General features: G+C 42.8%; 2 protein-coding genes across 2 annotated transcripts in view; both read left to right on the plus strand.

The window, feature by feature from the left end:
* Nucleotides 1-8,372, plus strand: part of LOC122790657 (vesicle-associated membrane protein 2-like) — a 161,387-nt gene extending 153,015 nt beyond the window's left edge. Inside the window, exon 3 of the mRNA XM_044058181.1 lies at nucleotides 8,301-8,372. Within this exon, the coding sequence (XP_043914116.1) occupies nucleotides 8,301-8,372 (72 nt within the window). The remainder of the gene's footprint in view (nucleotides 1-8,300) is intronic.
* The window catches only part of PRPF4 (pre-mRNA processing factor 4), a 981,057-nt gene that overhangs the window by 241,912 nt on the left and 719,312 nt on the right, over nucleotides 1-19,833 (plus strand). The gene's annotated exons all lie outside the window — the stretch shown is intronic.

Genomic DNA, 19,833 nt, shown 5'->3' on the forward strand with positions numbered 1-19,833 from the left:
CAGCTATTTCTGCTCACTATGACTGTGACCCTCCTTTATTCTCTCATCCTTTGTTTAAGCAATTTCTTAGAGGGGCAAAGAATATAAGACCCCCACGTAGAGCTCCTACTCCTGCTTGGGATCTCCATTTTGTGTTGGAAAAACTTACTCTACAACCTTTTGAGCCTGCAGCTACTGCCGAGTTAAAGTATTTGTCATGGAAGACTGCTTTTTTGTTGGCCATTACCTCTGCAAGAAGGGTTTCTGAATTACAGGCCCTTATGGCAGTGGAACCTTTCCTGATTTTTCATAAGGATAGGGTATCTTTGCGTACTAATCCTTCCTTTATGCCTAAAGTGGTTTCTAGTGTGGCCTTGAACCAAACTATTCATTTGCCTACTTTTTATGCAAATCCCCAAAATAAAGGGGAGAAGATTTTGCATACTTTGGATATTCACAGGCAGTTGCGTTATTATTTGAGCAGAACCAAGGGGTTCAGACAGTCTTGTTTCTTTTGCTCTGGGTTCTCAGGGTAAACCTGATGTTCTTCGTCTTCCCTTGCTGCAGTCCTGACAATTGGGTATAGTCCGCGTCCCAGTCGGCCCGAATACCAGAGTATAAGGCTGACGTCGGTCATGGCGCCTTAGACTGACGTCAGTACGTCAGGGTACTAATGCGCATGACCGACGTCATTTCCTCAGTCTTTTTTGCCGCATGGTCCGATGCAGAAGCAATTTTGCGAGTGCAGGTTGGCGTTCTGAGATTTTCCGAAACCGGAGTTTCAGACCGGATACAGAGTTGGCTAAGTAACCCGCTAGAACATTTTGGTTTATTCTTGCCTCACTATTTAACGGCATGTCAGAAAAAGTGAATAACTGTATTTCTTGTGGGAAGCAGATACCGCATAGGGATTATCATACATTGTGTATACCTTGTTTAGGGCCTGAGCACGACGTTGTTGGTTGCCGCTCTTGTGCTAGATTTAACAAGCGCACTATTAAGAGGAGGCTTGATTGTGCTAGGTTAGTGTTTGGGAAGCGTTGCAATTATAATATGCCGTCGGATGCTCCGACGCCTGCTTCATCTAAGAAGCGCAAGGACAAAACAGTGAAGTCTAGGGGTGAGGAACCGGCAGTCCCGGACGCCGGTCCTTTAGAAGGCTCAGGGAGCCAGAGGTTTTGCCAGGAGTCTCTATGGAGTCTCAGGCAGATACTTTACTGTTACAGGATGTGCCCTCTCAGGAGGTAGGCCAGGCTGAAGGGGCTTCTCAGGTAACTGTTCTTCCCTCTCTTCCCAAGGTAGTTAGGGCCTCTCCTTCTGTTGCCAAAGCTTCTTTTAGAGGAAGGCCAAGTTCAGCTTCTGTAGGGGCTTCTCCTAGCATTTCGGGCTCTATGCCTAAGAAACATATGCTTAAAATGGCAGAAGATTTGATTACTTTGATTAGAGGTTCTATGCCCCCACCTGATAAGAGGCCTAGGGTGGAACAGGAGTTTGATAGTTTTGAACAGTGTTCACAGGCTTCAGAGTCTTCTGTGGAAGACTTGCAAGAGTTTCCTACTTATTCTGATTCTGATGTGGATGATTCCACTCCTTCAGCTTCTCCTCCTGAGGATTTTTCATTTTCAGAGACTCTTCACTCCATGAGGGAGCACTTTAAATGGGAAGGCCAAGATTACTCTGACTCCAGAAAAGGGCTTAGGGAATTCTTGTTTTGCCCCAGCATAGGCCCTTAGCTATTCCTCCTGTGTTGAATGTGGTGGAGGATGTTCTTGCAGAGGCTTCTCTGAACCCTGATTCCTTGCCTCCTGCTCCTGTTAAGCCTGATAGGTATTATAGGGTGCCCGAAGCTCATAAGTATTTGTTTAAGAGTCCCAGGGCGGACCCAGAAATTGTTTCTCAGGGGCCTAAAGGTGTTAAAGCTTCTGTGGTTAAAAATCCTGTACCCTCTGATAAAGAGGCAAGGGCTTTGGATAGGTGGGGTAAGAAAGTTTATACTTCTTCCACTCTAGCCATGAGGGCGTTGAATTGTCAATTTCATATGCTGAAATATCAGAATTATCTCCTTTCACAATTGAAATCTAAGGTGGATGCTTTGGCGGAAGGTATTGAGTGTAAAGAATTGCTGGATTTGGTTCATGTGTCTGAACAAGTGGGTAAGCATTCTTTGCAGTGTGGTTTTGATGCTGTTCAGGCCTCCTCGAGGGTGGCTGCTACTAGTTCTGTTCTTCGCAGACATGCATGGTTGAAGGATCAGAATTTAGCTGAGCATGTTAAGACCAGGATTTTGGATGCTCCTTTACAGTCTGATGTGTTGTTTGGACCGCCTGTGGAAGCAGTTTTAAAGAAAATGGAGGACAAAGCTAAGTCTATGCAGACTGTTAAAGATTTTTTGCAGGTGCAGCCTCCGAAGTTTAGTAGAAATTGGCCTGCTAAGGGGTGGGCATATCCTGCTTATGGTTCCCAGTCTAGGGGTAGGTCTAGACGTGGTAGGGGCAGGGCTCAAGGTTCGTTTAGGCCTAGATCAGACAGTTCACCTGCTCAGACTTCTGGTGAGGGCAGGGGTCAGTCCTTTCGTAAGCAGAACCAATGACCTGCCTTTTCAGCTGCCAGTGGACTCTCGTCTGGCAGCTCCTTTGGGAGGAAGATTGTCTCTTTTCAAAGAAAATTGGGATTTAATCACTCAAGACAGATGGGTGCTGGATATCATTCATCACGGGTACAGATTTTATTTCCACACAATGCCCCCTTTCAAAGGCATGCCAGATGTTCCTCCTCCACAAAGAAAAGAGGCTCGCAAGCAAGTTTCTCAGTTACTCCAGATAGGGGCTATTCAGCCAGTCCCTGTGTCAGAAAGGGGCTTGGATTTTATTCTCGCCTGTTCCTAGTACCAAAGAAGGGGAACACATGGAGACCAATTTTGGATTTATCTATCCTCAACACTTATCTGGACATTCCCAAGTTCAAGATGTTGACGTTACAGCAACTGTTACCTCTGCTGGGCAAGGATCACTGGATGGTAACTTTGGATCTCAAGGAAGCTTACCTTCATGTGCCCATAAGGCTAAGTTGCAGAAAGTATCTGCGGTTTCGAACTGGAGATTTTCATTATCAGTTCTCTGCATTGCCCTTTGGCTTATCTACTGCCCAGAGTATTCACAAAGGTTCTGGCTCCAGTGATAGCTTACTTCAGGCTTCAAGGCATTCAAATTTATCCTTACTTGGACGACTGCCTGATTCTGGCTCAAGAAAAGGAACACCTTCTACAGCATCTGGAATATGTCATAGCAGTGCTAAGATGCCTAGGGTATTCTGTGAACGAAATAAAGTCCAGTCTAGTACCCTCTCAAGACATGTGCTTTCTGGGTGTGAGACTGAATACAGCAGCCCAGATGGCCTTTTAACCCCGGACAAACAAAAGAGTCTGTCACTTTACTTCCATCAACTATCTCATCAGTCCGTGCTGACTGCAAGGACAGTCCTTCAAGCATTAGGGTTCATGGCATCTTGTATTCTGGTGCTTCCCAATGCCAAACTGCATATGAGGAAGCTGCAATGGTATCTCAAAATGTATGGACACAGCACTGCCAAGATTTGGACACTGTCATTCAAATAATACCTTGCCTTCAAAAGGAATTCTTGTGGTGGGCTCAGGAATGTCACCTAAACAAGGGACTCTCTGTGACCCGGCCAGAGGCGAGTCAGATTTTAACGACAGATGCCTCAGACACTGCTTGGGGAGCTCATCTAAATGGAAAGTGGATACAAGACAAGTGGCCTGCCAGACTACAGCATCTACATATCAACATGAAGGAGATGTTAGCAGTCCAGTTTGCATTGATGGCGTTCAAGGAGTTACTTCTTCCAGGGCAGGTGTTGATTCTGACAGACAACACAACTGTCATGTGGTACATCAACAAGCAAGGGGTACACATTCTTATCCTCTATGCAGGCAAGCAATGATTTTATGGGAGACTGCGTTAAGCCTGCAACTGACTCTTCAGGCAAGGTTTCTGCCAGGAGCACAGAACTCCCTAGCAGATGTATTAAGCAGACAAATCATGGATCCCCACGAGTGGAAACTGGATCTTCATGTATTTCAGAAATTGACAGTGTCATGGGGAACTCCAGACATAGATCTGTTCGCTTCTCCACTAAACCACCAGCTGCCAAAGTATTGCACAAAGGGGTTTCATCACACAGCTTGGAAAGTGGATGCTCTGTCTTTCAGTTGGAAAAACCTTCATGTCTATGCCTTTCCTCCTCTACCTCTTCTTCCAAAGGTATTACTAAAGGTCAGACAGGACAGGCCAAGGATGATTTTGATAGCTCCAGATTGGCCTCGGCAACACTGGTACCCACTTCTAAGGAGTCTTGTAAAGAAGCCTCCATGGCCTTTACCTCTGATTCCTCATCTGTTATCTCAGAAGGACGGTCATCTGCTCAATGTCAAGCTTCAATCTCTTCATCTCACAGCTTGGCATATTCTGTGTTGAAGCATGGTAGGTCTCAGCTTCCTCAACAAGTTTTAAATGTGATTATGGAAGCTAGAAGGCCTAGTACTAGGAGAGTGTACGCAGAAAAATGGAAGAGATTTTTATTTTGGAGTACAGCAAAGAATTTGGAGATTTCAGAGCCTAATTTGAGTGTGGCTCTTCAATATCTTACTGAATTATTGGACAAAGGTTTGTCTTTCTCTTCCATAAAGATTCATGCTGCAGCAATTTCAGCTCACTATGATTGTGACCCACCTTTGTTTTCGCATCCTTTGTTCAAGCAGTTTCTTAGAGGGGCAAAGAATATAAGGCCCCCACGTAGAGCTCCTACTCCTGCTTGGGATCTCAATTTTGTGTTGGAAAAACTTACTCTACAACCTTTTGAGCCTGCAGCTACTGCTGAATTGAAATATTTGTCATGGAAGACTGCTTTTCTGTTGGCTATTACTTCTGCAAGAAGGGTGTCTGAGTTGCAGGCCCTTATGGCAGTAGAGCCCTTTTAGATTTTCCATAAGGACAGGGTATCATTACGTACTAATCCTTCCTTTATGCCTAAGGTGGTTTCTAGTGTGGCTTTAAACCAAACTATTCATTTGCCTACGTTTTTTGCAGATCTTCAAAATAAAGGGGAAAAGATTTTGCACACTTTAGATGTACACAGGCAATTGCGTTATTATTTGAGCAGGACTAAAGATTTTAGGCAGTCTCAGCAGTTACTTGTTTCTTTTGCTTTAAGTTCACAGGGCAAGCCTGTGTCAAAACAAACTATTTCTAGGTGGATTGGCTTTTGCATTGCATTTTGTTATTCCCATCATGGCAAAGAGGTTCCAGCTGGGATTAGGCCTCATTCCACTAGGGCTACTGCCACTTCAACAGCATTTCTAAGGGGTGGCAACTAAGGATATTCTGGAAGCAGCTACTTGGAGTTCAGTGCATACTTTCTCTAGGCATTATCACCTGCCTATATACTCTAAGACTAGAGCTGGTTTTGCCACAGCTGTTTTACAAGGCATGTTGTCAGCTCCTGCTACTTTATAATTTGCCAGCCTCCCTTACCTCTGCTTTGGGATTCTACCCAATTGTCAGGACTGCAGCAAGGGAAGGCGAAGAACATAGTACAGTTTTGTACCTACCATAAATGTAGATGTTCGAGGATTCCCTTGCTGCAGTCCAATTTACCCTCCCTCCTTCCCTCTGTGTTTCAGGGTGGTTGTGTAGGTGAGTTTACATGCTTATATTTTTGTATATATTACGGTATATATTGTACATGTTTTTTGGTGCAGGTTGTTTTTGGGACTTGTCTTTTTGGGTCTTCTGACATCTGGGGCAAGAAAAGACTGAGGAAATGACGTCGGTCATGCGCATTAGTACCCTGACGTACTGACGTCAGTCTAAGGCGCCATGACCGACGTCAGCCTTATACTCTGGTATTCGGGCCGACTGGGACGCGGACTATACCCAATTGTCAGGACTGCAGCAAGGGAATCCTCGAACATCTACATTTATGGTAGGTACAAAACTGTACTTTTCAAAACAAACTATTTCTAAATGGATTGGTTTTTGTATTTCTTTCTGTTATTCCCATCATGGTAAGGAGATTCCGGCTGGAATCAGACCTCATTCCACTAGAGCTACTGCCACTTCTACTGCCTTTCTAAGGGGGGTGGCTACAAAAGATATTTTGGAAGCAGCTACTTGGAGTTCAGTACATACTTTTTCTAAACATTACCACCTTCCTCTTTATTCTAAGTCTAGGGCTGGATTTGCCACTGCAATATTACAGGGCATTTTAGCAGCTCCTAATGCTTTATGATTTTGCCATCCTCCCTTTACCTTTGCTTTGGGATTCTACCCATATGTAAGGACTGCAGCAATGTGAGATGAAGAACATAGTACAGTTTTGTACCTACCATAAATGTAGATGTTCGAAGATCCACATTGCTGCAGTCCAATTTACCCTCCCTCCTTCCCCACTGTATTTTGGCATGGTTATATGGTTTGGGTGGTGGTTGTTGTTGGGCATGTTTTTGGGAGGTATTCTGTTTTTGGCTGTGGCCTTTCTTTTTAGGGCCTTCTGACATCTGGGGCAAGAAAAGACTGAGGATATGACGTCGGTCATGCGCTTTTATACCCTGACGCTCTGATGTCAGATCTGAGCGCCCATGACCGACGTCAGCCTAATACTTTGGTATTCGGGCCGACCGAGGACAGCGGACTACCCATATGTAAGGACTGCAGCAATGTGGATCTTCGAACATCTACATTTATGGTAGGTACAAAACTGTACTTTACTTGAATACAATTACATCTTTTGTACTTGTGGGGAGTTAAAACTTGAAACCATACAAAGCAAATTTGCAATATAGATTCTTTATCCAGGGAGAATGTAAGACACGACAGCCTCAAACTGTACCCACTGCTGTAGCAGAATACAATTATTTTTTGTCTGTAATGTGTTTAGTATTGTACAATAACTGGCCATTAATTCAAAACGAGCACGCTGATTAGTCAGCGTGCCCACTGTAAATCCAAGCATATACCAGTAGGAAAAGATCTAGTCACCTGGACATTTTTCCATTGGTAGACGCTTTTTTTTTTTTTTAAATACAAAAATCAAATAAATAAAAATTTAAATCCGGACATAGCAGAGAGACAGGATGGAGAAAATACTAGGAAAATCAGGTACGTTATTCAAAACTAAAGACCACGCACCTGATTTTCCTTGCATTTCCTCCATTCTGTCTTTCCTACCTCTAAACTGTCAAACTTTTTTTTATTTATTTAAACAAAATCGGAGCAACGGAGACCCTTCTTTTCTCCGTTGCTTCCTTTCCAAAGCACTGATGTACTGAGTATGGGTGGGAACACAAGTCCCATACACAATGCGCAGTACATCAAAAAAGGCAACAGGATATGTACCAGCCATGTAAGGACAGCACAGCGCCATTATGCAAAGATATTATTTAAGAAAAGTAAGTATTTTTTTTTCCTTAAATAATGTCATTGTATAATAAATAGCCATAAACGACTCTGTGGGTGTGGTATGTTGAGATTTACCCATGGCTGGCTTTATTTAATCACTCTAGCTTCGCTCTCGTGATTAAACCACACCAGCCGTGGGTAAATCTTAATGTACCACACCAACATCTTCGATTATTGCGTAGATACTTGCAATCCATTTCAAACTGAGAAATTTGAATATGTATGCCTTCACTTTGAATCGGCAGCTTGCAGTTTAACATACCCCAAGCAAAAAAGAATTTAAGGTATTCTTTGTTGACTGTACAAACATTAGCATTATGAAATAAGCTGCATCTTGCAATAAGGAAATTTAAAAATATTTTAGTTTTAAGCAGAATCTGGACATATGGGTAAGAGACCAGTTGTATGAAGGAATGTGTGTTCCTTGATGGTTTTGGGACCTGAAAAATCATAATAAACTTATGATCTTATGAGAATGAAGAGAATGAAAGAAAACTTTTTTTCTTCAAAAGTAGGATCAGCGAGAAGTGCCTGGCAAGCTTTATGGCCTATGCTGAGTGGACAAATTTGGTTGGCTGTGCCTTTCCCCACCCCCTTTCTGTTTTGTTTACCCATTGCTGTGTTTCAAAGTACAGGTTTGAAAACTTTGCTCGTCTTTTACAAGAAGTGCAGCTTATGTATGGCATGTGCAACTCTGGTGCATAATACCAAGAGTAGCATAATACAAATTGTGCATAAAACTAATAACCATAATACAAAGAGGTGCATAATACTAATAACCGTAGTACAAAGAGGTGCATAATATTAACAGTAACCGTAATTGTTTTTCTCTCTCTCTCTCTTTAGATGATGATTATTCTAGGAGTGATATGTGCAATCATCCTCATTATTATTATTGGTAAGTACTTCACGACTTAACTGCAGCAATAGCCGTAATGTTTGAATCCTGTTCCTTTACTGTATTATGAACAAATGCTTTAGTATTGATCATTTAATTGTTTTGGTAACGAGTATGGACAGATATTGTAGACTAAGTGAGATCCTAGGCGGTGGACTAGGAAAAAAGTGTGATGAGGGAATGCCAGGTGGTAGAGACCACTTATACAGACAGAGGAAAAAGTATTTGTATTACCAACAGTAACAGTTTCTATTTTATTATCTTAACATTTGTTAACCGAGGAAAGTCCGACTTGGAACAAAGCCATTTTCAGCGGAGGCCCAGGGAGAAACTCTCCAGGTACATGTCTTTTATTGTGGGAGGAAACCCACACGAACGCAGGGAGGACATGCAGACTTCGCATAGTAGGCACCCCAGCCTCGAACCGGAGAACCTTTTGCTGTGAGACGACAATGCTACTGCTGCAGCACTGCACCGCCCAGAAAGGGTGGAAATATTATGAGGAAAGGGATTAACTCATGCCTGTGTCATACTCCTGGTCAGCTGATGTGTCTGTTAAAGCAGAATGCCCATTTTGTAACTGTATTGCAATGGAACACTTGTACACACCTGGCTGCCTCCCCTGGTGTAGTTGGAGCATCCCTGGTACTAGGGAACATCTTTTGCCCACATTCTAATAGAACACGTGTATGTTGTGTGATTATATGTAGAATTCTGTATGTATAAAAGGCTCATTCTAGCCAAGGCACAGATTTAAATCAGTCTGTAATTGACAGTAATTGGATTTTTTATTTTATGCGTATGATATGCCTGCCTATTTGGAATACTTTGCAAGGATCAAAATATCTAGTGAATGCTTTACTTTGACCTCTCTTCCATGGTCTTTGTTGGATGACCCACTGGAGTTGCCATTTATTGATTTGTTTAGTTTTATTGGAGTAGGTTTGATGTTTACCGTCTTTGAATTTTCAGATTATTTTAGTTCAATTGGTGTACAGATAGTTCTGACTTATTTTTACATGTTGTTATTTTGGACCCTGTCAGTATTTCACTTGAGGTAAGATTTGCCTCTTTTTATATGAGAAACACCATGTTAAGGAACTTGATTTGTACTATAATATGTCAATATTTGAGAAGGATTCCAATGTAAATTGGTACGCAGGAGACTTGGTTGAAACAGATCTACTAATGGGGTTCCCCATGGGAAAAAGATGAGCCAGATGAATAGCTGTTTTTCGTTATTTCATAAACGAAACTATGGCTACAGCATGACTTCTGGGAAACAGCCTTATCACCTTAATTTCGATTACTTCTTGCGGGTGATTTTAAAAATATATACATTATCAGACAACAGCTGAAAGCATTATTAGTAATTGCTAAAACTTTTCAGGTGCTATAAGAACGGTATTTAGTCTTGGTTAATGTGTGAAAGTAGCAGCTATAGCAAGAAAACTCCAAGCATCCAGAAAATGGCTTGGGGGAGGGGTATGTGATATAAAAAGACTGAACAAAAGTATCTAGGAATATATTTTGGAGCAGCAACAATACAATACGAGCAAATAAAAACAAAGCTTAAGGAATATTAAAAAAAAAACTGAAACTGACATTGAAAACTACTGCCTTGACATCGAAGAATACATTTCAGGCTATAAATCCACTTCCTACTCCTCTTCTGACCTACAGTGTTGGATCAAGATGTACAGGAAAACAGGAAAAAAGAGAAGTGCTTCATGTTTAGAAAATGTATAAAAAACAGTGCATGACACACATTTGTTGTGGACCTCTGTAAAATTGACTGTATATGTAGATGTGTAGTTATGTATTCTTACAAATCAGGAAACTGGCATGAAAAGCGATGTTGGCCGGTACAGTTTGTTCTAAAACTTGGGCATCTTGAAACACAAGTTGTTTCTAGAAAATAAAAAAATACAGCCACCATGTGTTCTCACCTTTTCAGAGTGTGGTCTCCTGAAACTCCCAAACACAACTTGAAGACCATGACAGTGGGGGCTAAATGGCTGTTGAGTGTTTTGCATGAATTTCAGCATGATAATCAGAGTAGTACTTGCCTTTGCAGAGCTTCTGAAGAACTGATGAGAATCCGAGACAGACCTTGGAAACTTTGCACATCCAAATCCCCCTCAGACCTAATAAAGTTTATGCAACTTTGCAACCAGACAAAAAAAAAAATCTGTGAACTATAACAAAAGACAAAAGAAACTACTAACACTACAATCTACTACTAAATAAAATCCCCCAAAATTCTGGTCTACCATCCTCTTCACTCCTCAACCCTGGTGTTAAAAAAACTAACCCCAACTCTCTTCCTGACAAAACGCATGCACGAATAGTCAACCTGTTCAACCACTACTTTATTGAATGCATATAAAATGTCGATACAAACTAATCATCTCTCCCCACTTCCTCACACAACTCTTCACTGTCTCAAACCCCCTTTCTTAACACAATTCCCTCCTCTTCCCCTCCCACGACTGCTTCCATAAATTCACCTGTTTCTCACTTCAGCCTGTCTCAACAGGTACTATTAAGAGGCTCAAATCCAAAGCCTGCTCTAACTCTCCAGATAATCCTCCTGTAGAATAACTCAAAATGTCAGCAGAATCCATAGCATATCTTATGTCTGTCCTCATTAACATATTTATCATAGAAGCTTATGTCCCAACACCTTAGAAAAAAATCTTTTATTATATCACTACAAAGGTAGTAACTCCAAATGTCCAACTTCTGCCCCATTGCCCTCCTATCACCCATCTTCAAACACCTTGAAAAATATATCAATTTTCAATTCCCCCATTACCTCCTAAAAAAAAATCAATTTCTTACTCCTACACAGCATGGCTTTAGACCAGGCCACTGTACTAACACTGCTCTATTATCCTTCACAGACACTGTTAAAGCACAGTCTCCTCTGCTCCTCAACCTTAATAAGGCTTTCGACACTGTTCAACATCAGCTTCTTATATGAAAGCTAAATTACCTTGGAGTATTCTCTCCATCTAACGTGGTTTACTAGCTACCTATCTAATAGGCAGCAAGCAGTTAAATGGCTAGAATCCCTCTCCTTATTCCACCTGAACTGGAGTTCCCCAAGACTCTGTTCTTGGCCCTCTCTTATTCAGTGTCTTTGCCTAATGACCTGCATACCTTCTCCCAACAGAGTACACTCGTACAATATCCCAGTGACTCAACAGTCATCATCTCCTCCAACTCTGTCTCGCACTTTCAACAAATCACCAAAGCTGCTTTCACATCTATTGAAAGTTGGCTTACTAATAATTAACTACTACGAAACCCCTACAACATTAAATTCCTTTTCACTCCCAAAACTCTCTCTCCCTAAACAAAAGCCAGTTTACTATTCTTTCATAGAACACCACCATAATCAAACTTGTTCCCCATACTAAACTACTAGGTGTCACCATTGATGAACACCTCAAATCTGACCTACACATTCAAAATAGTATTAAGAAAACTCATGAAAAACTTGGTATATTCTTTACCGGCACAAATGTTTTCTAGGTTACCCACAAAACGCACTCTTGTCACCTCCTAAATTCATCCTGCACTCTTGTATGGTGTCCCTGTTCTTACAAACTTACACATTAGCCTCGAAAGTTAGCTTGAAACCTCCTACAGTAAAGTTGCAAAATTTGTCACTGATGCAAAATGCTCCACACATCACTGTATCCCCTCCGCTCTCATTTGGCTTAAACTTCCACAATGTATAACCTTCCTACAACTTAAAATGGCTCATAAGATCATTCATAAACCTATGACCTGCCCAACTCTCAGTACTATCTTCCATACCTACTTGCATACCCAACAGGTCTCCAGTCAGAAAACAAGCAACTTTTAGTTGAGTACCATCCCAGGATAACTGCTGGACGAAGTCTGTACTCCTGCTCCATAGCTAAAATCTGAAATGCCCTCCTATCAGATCCAACCACATACACAACCTTCAAACTCTTACTTGAGGAGCACCTCTCCAAATCCTGGACTTGCTCCTGCTCAAGCCTAGGCTGACAACCTCTCTACTAAATGACACATCCACCTCTTGCCAAACTTATTTAACCTTGTACATCTGTATTCTTTCTCCTCCCTTGTGCACTCTACAATTCCTTCCCCCTTTTCTTAACATCCTACCTCACCCTATGGAATATTTCCCAAATAAGACCTCTACATGCTTCATAGGGAGAATATGCGTGGACTTATCCTTATTTGTAATCAAAGGTCTTTGTTTTACCATTGTCAAGTTTTAGGTTTTTCTTTTCTCTACAAATCAGAATTTGTAATATTGTGGTTATTTTGTAGTGTAAGTATTCAGCTAAAAAGTCATTATTTTTTCATTTTGGAGCTTTTCTCCCTGGACCTCCAGTGAAATTAGATTCTCTCAGGCACAGTTGGACTTTCCTGGAAAACAAATGTCAAATAGTGTAATGGGTAAGATCTCTTCCTCACAAATGTATGAGGTGCAAGGTTCAAGACTGACCTCTGGTCACCATCTGTGTGGAGTTTGAATGTTTTGCCCATGGCTTTGTGGAGTTCTCTCAATTCCAAGAAACTACAGGAATGATGGGAGGGGTCTGAACACCATGTTGGTCACTGTGTGCCCACCATAAAACCCAAAAGACCTGTGTCAGTAAGCTGCTGGCTAGCTTGTGTCTAGCAGAGTTATTTGGTAGAAAGATTATTTAACATTTGTTGACTGGGAAAGTCCGGCTAGGACAGAAACTGTTATCGGAGGCCCGAGAAGAAATGCTCCAGACATGTCTTTGGATTGTGGGAAGAAACCGGAGTACCTGGAGGAAACCCATGCAAACACAGGGAAAACATGTAAACTCTGCACAGAAGGGCCCCAGATGCGTATTGAACTGGAGAACCTCTTGCTGTGAGGTGACATTAACTGCTGCAGCACTGCACCACCCAATGAGATAGCTCTTAACCTGCCAAAAATGAACTAAAATTGCTATGTGGGGTATAGGTTGACTGACTGGTTGCAGTTTGGAAGTGGTGGCATGATTGTAAGGAGGAGAGTGAATGGATTTCCAGGATATGAGGTGGAGGGCAGTGCAGCAAAGTCAAATAAGGGATTCAAAGACTGCTTACTACTCAGGGGAGTACAGGCTACAAATGGTGGCGAGAGAAAGTCTTCTTAGACTGTGAGGAGTGTTATGAGCCTCTGATTCTGATTACAGAAAGAGTCTAGTGCACATATAGAGAGTTTTCATGATCTCATCCTTCAGTGATTTGATCATGTTGACTAGTGTCACCAAAAATGGGCATGGGTAATTTGCCGATAAGTGGGTTGAGGAAACGAGCCTTATTCCTATCTACACTAGTGGCCCATTCTAATGGTGGGAGAGGCCATGTGTCCCCATTAGCCAATGTGTGCTTGCCTTAAAGCTCAGTTCTAGGTCAATAAGATGCTGGCTGGTATCCAGTTGCTCTTCCTGGGTTAGCTCTGTAAAAGCTGAACTTGAAACCAGTGAATGTGCCATAAGTGAGCTAAGGATTGCTACGACGACTATAGGTTCACTGACGGAATGCAGTTTGGAAGTGGATAACATGATTGCTAAGAGGAGACTAGACAGTGTGTGTGTCCATGAGATAAGGTAGAAGGGCAGTGCAGCAAAGCCATTTGGCTTGGGATCCAGAGTCTACAACTCTGGGGAGGACAAACTAGAAATGGTATGAGAATTGTGGTGAGGAAGAGCTATTAAAACAGAGAGGGATGTCATTAAAACTGACTCATGACAGACTCCAGTATAAAGATAGAGCACTATTCATAATCTCAGCCTATGCCCCACAACAGTGTTGTGATACTGAGGAAAAGATTGTATTCAGGAAGATGTGCAAGATAGAGCAGAGCAATGCGAGTGAGTTGGTGTGTTGGTAATGGGAGACCTGAATGTGCTCATACTGGGATGGATAGAACAGGGTATGGAGACTAGATGGGTGGAGCAACAGGAATAAAAAGGCAATTGTAGACATTTGGTAAATGGCTTGATGGTGGCCAGCACATGGTTCATCAAAAGAGACCATCACAAATTCACCTACAGGAGTGTTAACATGCAACTCAAACTTCCTAGAAAGAAAAGGGCACTGGGGTAGAATCCAAGATTGCAGATTCTTCCCCAGTGAAATACTCATTCCACAGTATAAGCCACTGGTGGCTACAATCATCTGCAAGTAGGGAGAGAAGGCTAAGGCCAAGATGATGGTAGGCTGAAGAACTGTAAGTTGGCTAGAGTGAAAGCACAGACATTCCAGGAAGTAATGCTTTAGCACCTCAGGAAGTACAACAAATATGTTTTGGAGTCAAAGAAAATTAGCAGAGTCTCAAAACATGTTAAGACTATAGAATAAATATACAGCTGAGCCAGGTGTGGAAGTAAGATGCATAAGAAAAGCTGGTGGTGGAATGAAGAAGTCCAGGAAGTTTATAATAAGAAATGAGTGCAGGCAGAAGTGGCAGATATTGAGCATAGTCCAGGCTAAGTAGTAATGCTGGTTGACAAACATTTCTAATTGTGCAAATGCAGTAGCAAAGAACAAGGCATCAAAAATATCTACCAGTTTCTGGAAAGTGACTCAGTAGGTGGCATAAATTGCTATCCGGTTGCAGGACAAAGACAAAAAGATAAAGAAACTCAGCAGTCCACAGGATATCTAAGAGTACTTTCAGGAGCAGCTTTATGAAGAAAACCCCAAAGAAGGTGTACTGTCCCTGACAAAGCCTACAGTGAGATAGGAGGCAGAGGCCATCATAGAAGAAGTAAGAACAGGAACTAAGGAAACTGAAGTCTGAGAAAGCAGCAGGCTTAGATTAGGTCACAGCAGATCTGATTAAGATGTTAGGTGTTTTACGGGAGAAACCGCTACTGAGGGTACTCCACTGTGGTATGGAGAGATGCCAGATGGCCAGGGAATAAGCATTCTGTTAGTTTTCAAGAGCAGAAAGGGCATTTTTTAACTGTGGGCAGTATAGAGGTGCCAAACTCCTGTCACAGTGCATGAAAGTGCTATAGGAGTTGACCCAATTGAAAGAGTAGTTAAGGTAAAATGTGAGATGAGCATTTTGGATTCAGATTAGTATGCAACACAACCAGCTTGTTTTTTTTTGCATTAATAGCAGAGAAGAACCTGATTGTGATAGTCCATCTGGACATTCCTAGTCCTGGAGAATGAGTCCAAGAAAGCTTATTTTGGGCAGTGCTGATGGTTGTGTGTCCTGAAAACATTGGCTGAATTAGCGTAAGCAGAATTAGTGCAGGCTGTCAACAAGGACTCTGTGCCAAAAGTAAATGCAGTGTTCATACTTGGGGGGGGGGGGGGCAATAGTAGTAGTGTAAGTGCATCAGGGCTCCACTATAAGCCCACAGCTGCTCATACCGGTGATAGATTGCATTGACAAACAGGTTGGTGGGAACAGATCCACAAAGCTACTGTGTGCAGATGATGATGCATTACACGCAGGCTCTGAACAAGAATTTTAGCTTTATATTCCTTTGCTGAAGGCACATGGGATGAAACAGTACAGACAAGACGGTTGTTGTGATAGCAAATAGGAAATCACAAGAGAGTGAAAATTGAGATGGGGAAAAATAACAGCTTCAAGTTTCTGGGAGAGGTGTTTGAGAAGGAAGCTCCTGAATGAGAAGGTCAGGCTCTGGTATGTTGCAAAAAAATTGTACAGGCTGTTAGTGGTAGTGTTTGGCAGAAGAATGCAACAGTGCCTAAAAAGTAAGGACAATGGTATGACCAGTGTTTCTGTATGGTGCAGAAGCCCGGGGAGTAAAGGCTGCACAGATGTAAATAAAAGTGCCTGAGATGGGAGATATGATGCACACTGTGGACAGATGAGGAAATAACATCCGAGTAAAAGCCAAATTGCAGAGATCATCAGATAGGGCATATTACAGTAGCTTGGGCGCATGCATGCAGAAGAGCAGAGTACTGTTTGGTGAAGATTTGGAGTGGGGAAAGAGTAAAAAGGATGTCAAGTTGAGAGACAGATTGCATGGGAGAAAGCTTGCAAAAAGTAATGCATATGGCTGTTGAAAAAGTTGGGGCACTTAACAATAAAGCCAGGTGGTGACAGTTGATGTGATACCCTGACTCCATGTAGAAAAATTGGGAAAAAGCCAGTTGATAATGATTCATGAGCTCATCCTTGGTTTCATATCTGGGCTGCATTGGAAAGAAAGGGGCAATCAGGCAGCAGTTGACTCCCTCACGGGTCAAATGAGTTGGTTTTGATAATGAGGAATGTGAATCTCTTATGTATACACACTTGTTCCATTAATCAATCTCCACTTTCTCTCATGTCTGACACACTTTGTCTACTTACTGTCTGTAGAATTCATGTATTTCTCTACCTATCTCAACCTTACTTCCAACTCTTTCACCTCTTGTAATCTAAACAAGTTAAGATTAGATGTTCTTCATTTTTCACTGTTGCAGTCATCACATTTGGGTTATCCCTGCCAGGGTAGCCCTTGGCCGGCCCGAATACCAGAGGCTTAATATTTCTGCTTCGGTTGCTGTCGCTTCAGGACTGGCGTCAGGTCATCAGTAGTATAAAGTAAGGCAGCCAACGCCATTACATCAGTCCTTCTTGCCACAGAGCCCAAAGTAGAAGCAGTTCACACAAGTGCTGGCCGCCCGCTACCTAAGTTTCGTCTTCCGAACTGAAGCTGAAGTCTTCTAAAGCTAAGTACCCCACTGGGGATCCTTTTTTCTTGCACTAACCGATGTCAGAAAAAGTTAGCAATTGTCTCTCTTGTGGAAAGCAAATAGCACACCAAGACTTTCATTCTTACTGCGTCACTTGCTTAGGCCCAGACCACGACGTCCCCTGCTGTCGCTTTTATGCTTTGTTCAACGCCAGAACTATACATCGTCGGGCCTTTATTGTAGCTAGATATTTTCACTTACAGTCCTCAAATTTCGATATGGCTTCAGTCAGCCATCTGACAGCAGATCTTTCAAAAAAAGTAAGGATAAAGACAGAGACAGACCGCACAAGTCCAGACCTACCGACAGAGCTTCCGTTAAGCTAGTCATCAAATTCTCCGGTCCTCAGTGAGGTGCTTTCACAGTCCCTGATGCCCGTTCTGTGGATTCGCAGGCCACTGCTGAGACCCTTTGAGTCTGGTATGCCACAAAACCTCTGCTTCAACTAAGGATCCTGCAGTTGTCTCTCCCTTAGATGAGTCCAGAGCCACTGAGCAGGCACTGGTTTCCGAGGAAGTACTTTGCACTACTGATTTTTGACAGATGCCTTTCGCATCTACTGTTCTTTCGAAAACTGTCAAGTTTCTAAGGCCCCAGGGTACAAACCACACCCAAAAAACAGATGACCCAATCTCAGGCACCTGCTTCCTTGCTTCAGTCTCAAATGCTTAAAATGGTGGAAGACCTTATGCTGCTCAGGGGAATACAAGCTACCACTTCGGGAATACAAGCTACCACTTCCAAAAGAAAGAGATCTGTCCCCAGTAGTTTTGTCTGAACAGGAGTCTGACTTTGATGCATCTGAATATGAAGACATGCAACCCCTCTCTGCTTATGAGGATTCTGATGCAGATGACTCCATTCCTTCAGCCTCCCCCCCCCCAAGGACTTTTCCTTTGGGAAAACCCTTCATACCTTAAGGGACCATTTCCAGTGGGAATGTCAGGACTACCCTCAGTCTAGAAAGAGACTCTGGGAATTCTTACATCGTCCACAGCACAGACCCCTGGCCATTCCCCCAGTCCTGGATGTTGTGGACAATGTTTTCCTGGAATCCAGTTTGACTCCTGGCACCCTCCCTTCTGCACCCAGAAAACCTGACCGGTATTAAGAGTCCCTGACTCTCACAAATTTCTTTTCAAAAATCCTACTGCTGACACTGAGGTAATTTCTCAAGGGCCTAAAGGAATTAAAGCAACCTCTGCTAAGAATCCCACCCCCTCAGATAGGGATTCCCGAGCACTAGACAGATGGGGTAAAAAAGTATACACCTCTGCTACTCTTGCTATCAGAGCACTAAATTGCCAGTTCCATATGCTAAAATTTCAGCAACATACCATGGAACTCCTCAAACAAAAAGTGTCTTCCTTTCCTGTTTGTGCATAATCTAAACAGTTACAAGAGTTGATGCATTCTGCAAGTCACGTAACTAAACACATCTTACACTGTGGTTTTGATGCCCTAGAGGCTTCTTACAGGGCAGCAGTCACCAGTTCTGTCCTTGTAGAAGGCATGCATGGCTTAAGGAACAGCCCTTGCCAGGCCATGTTAAATCTAAATTGTTGGATGCACCTTTGCACAAAGACAACTTATTTGGCAATAAGGCAGAGGAGGTCTTAAAAAAGATGGAAGAAAAAGCTAAATCTCAGACAATTAAGGATTTCTTACAGGTCCAGCCACCCAGGTTCAGCAGGCATTGCCCCTCCAAGCATTGGTCCTTTCCTGCTCCCACAGGTCAGTTCAGCCCAGACACCATGGAAGCAGACCCCCCCCCCCCCGACAGCAGCCACAGGGGATGCAGAGATCAAAACAGTGGAATTCCTCCACTTCAAAAACAGGGAGTTCTAAGCCACCACCCCCCCCTCATGGTACAAACTCACAATGACTCTCCTCCCCCACCCCCTCCTTTTGCCCACCTTCATTTACCCCTAGGAGGAAAACTCTCCTGTCATGCAAGCACCTGGGCCACCATTACCAATGACCACTGGGTTCTCAACATAGTGTCCCAGGGATACAAATTTTCTTTCCACACACTTACAACCCCAAACGGGTTCCCAGATCTACCTCTAAACCAGTGGGCAGAGGCACAAAAGCAAGTCATTTCCCTGCGCTGTCTATGAGGGCAATAGAGCATGTTCCTGCAGAACAAACTGGGCAATAGAGCATGCTCCTGCAGAACAAAATGGCCAAGGTTTCTACTCCATACTTTCTGGTACCCAGAAAAGAGGGCACCTGGCACCCCATCCTCTTATCTATCCATTCTAAACGCATTCCTGGATTATACCAAAATTCAAAATGCTCACCCTCCAGCAACTGCTACCCATGCTCTCCAAGGATGCTTGGCTAAGCACCCTAGACCTAAAAGAGGCTTACCTCCACATTCCTATCAGAGAATCATGCAGGCAATATCTATGTTTCAGGGAAGGTTCTCTGAACTTTTATTTCTTTTCACTTTACTTTGGCTTATCTACTGCTCCCAGAGTTTTCACGAAATGTCCGCCTCCAGCTATTGCCTTTTGCAGACAAAGGAATATTCAGATTTACCCATACTTGGACGACCGCCTAATTTAGACGGTCAGAAAAAGCTGCTCAAGCACCTGGCCTTTGTAAAAGTCCCTACTGACCTCCCTAGGGTACACTGTCAATGAAAAGAAATACAAACTAGTGCTTACCCAAAGGATTATATTCCTGGGAGCAAGCCTGGACACAGTATCCCAGATTGCT

The sequence above is a fragment of the Protopterus annectens genome, chromosome 16.part0 (genome assembly GCF_019279795.1).
Source record: "Protopterus annectens isolate FY-2018-M chromosome 16.part0, PAN1.0, whole genome shotgun sequence".
Classification (NCBI taxonomy): domain Eukaryota; kingdom Metazoa; phylum Chordata; order Ceratodontiformes; family Protopteridae; genus Protopterus; species Protopterus annectens.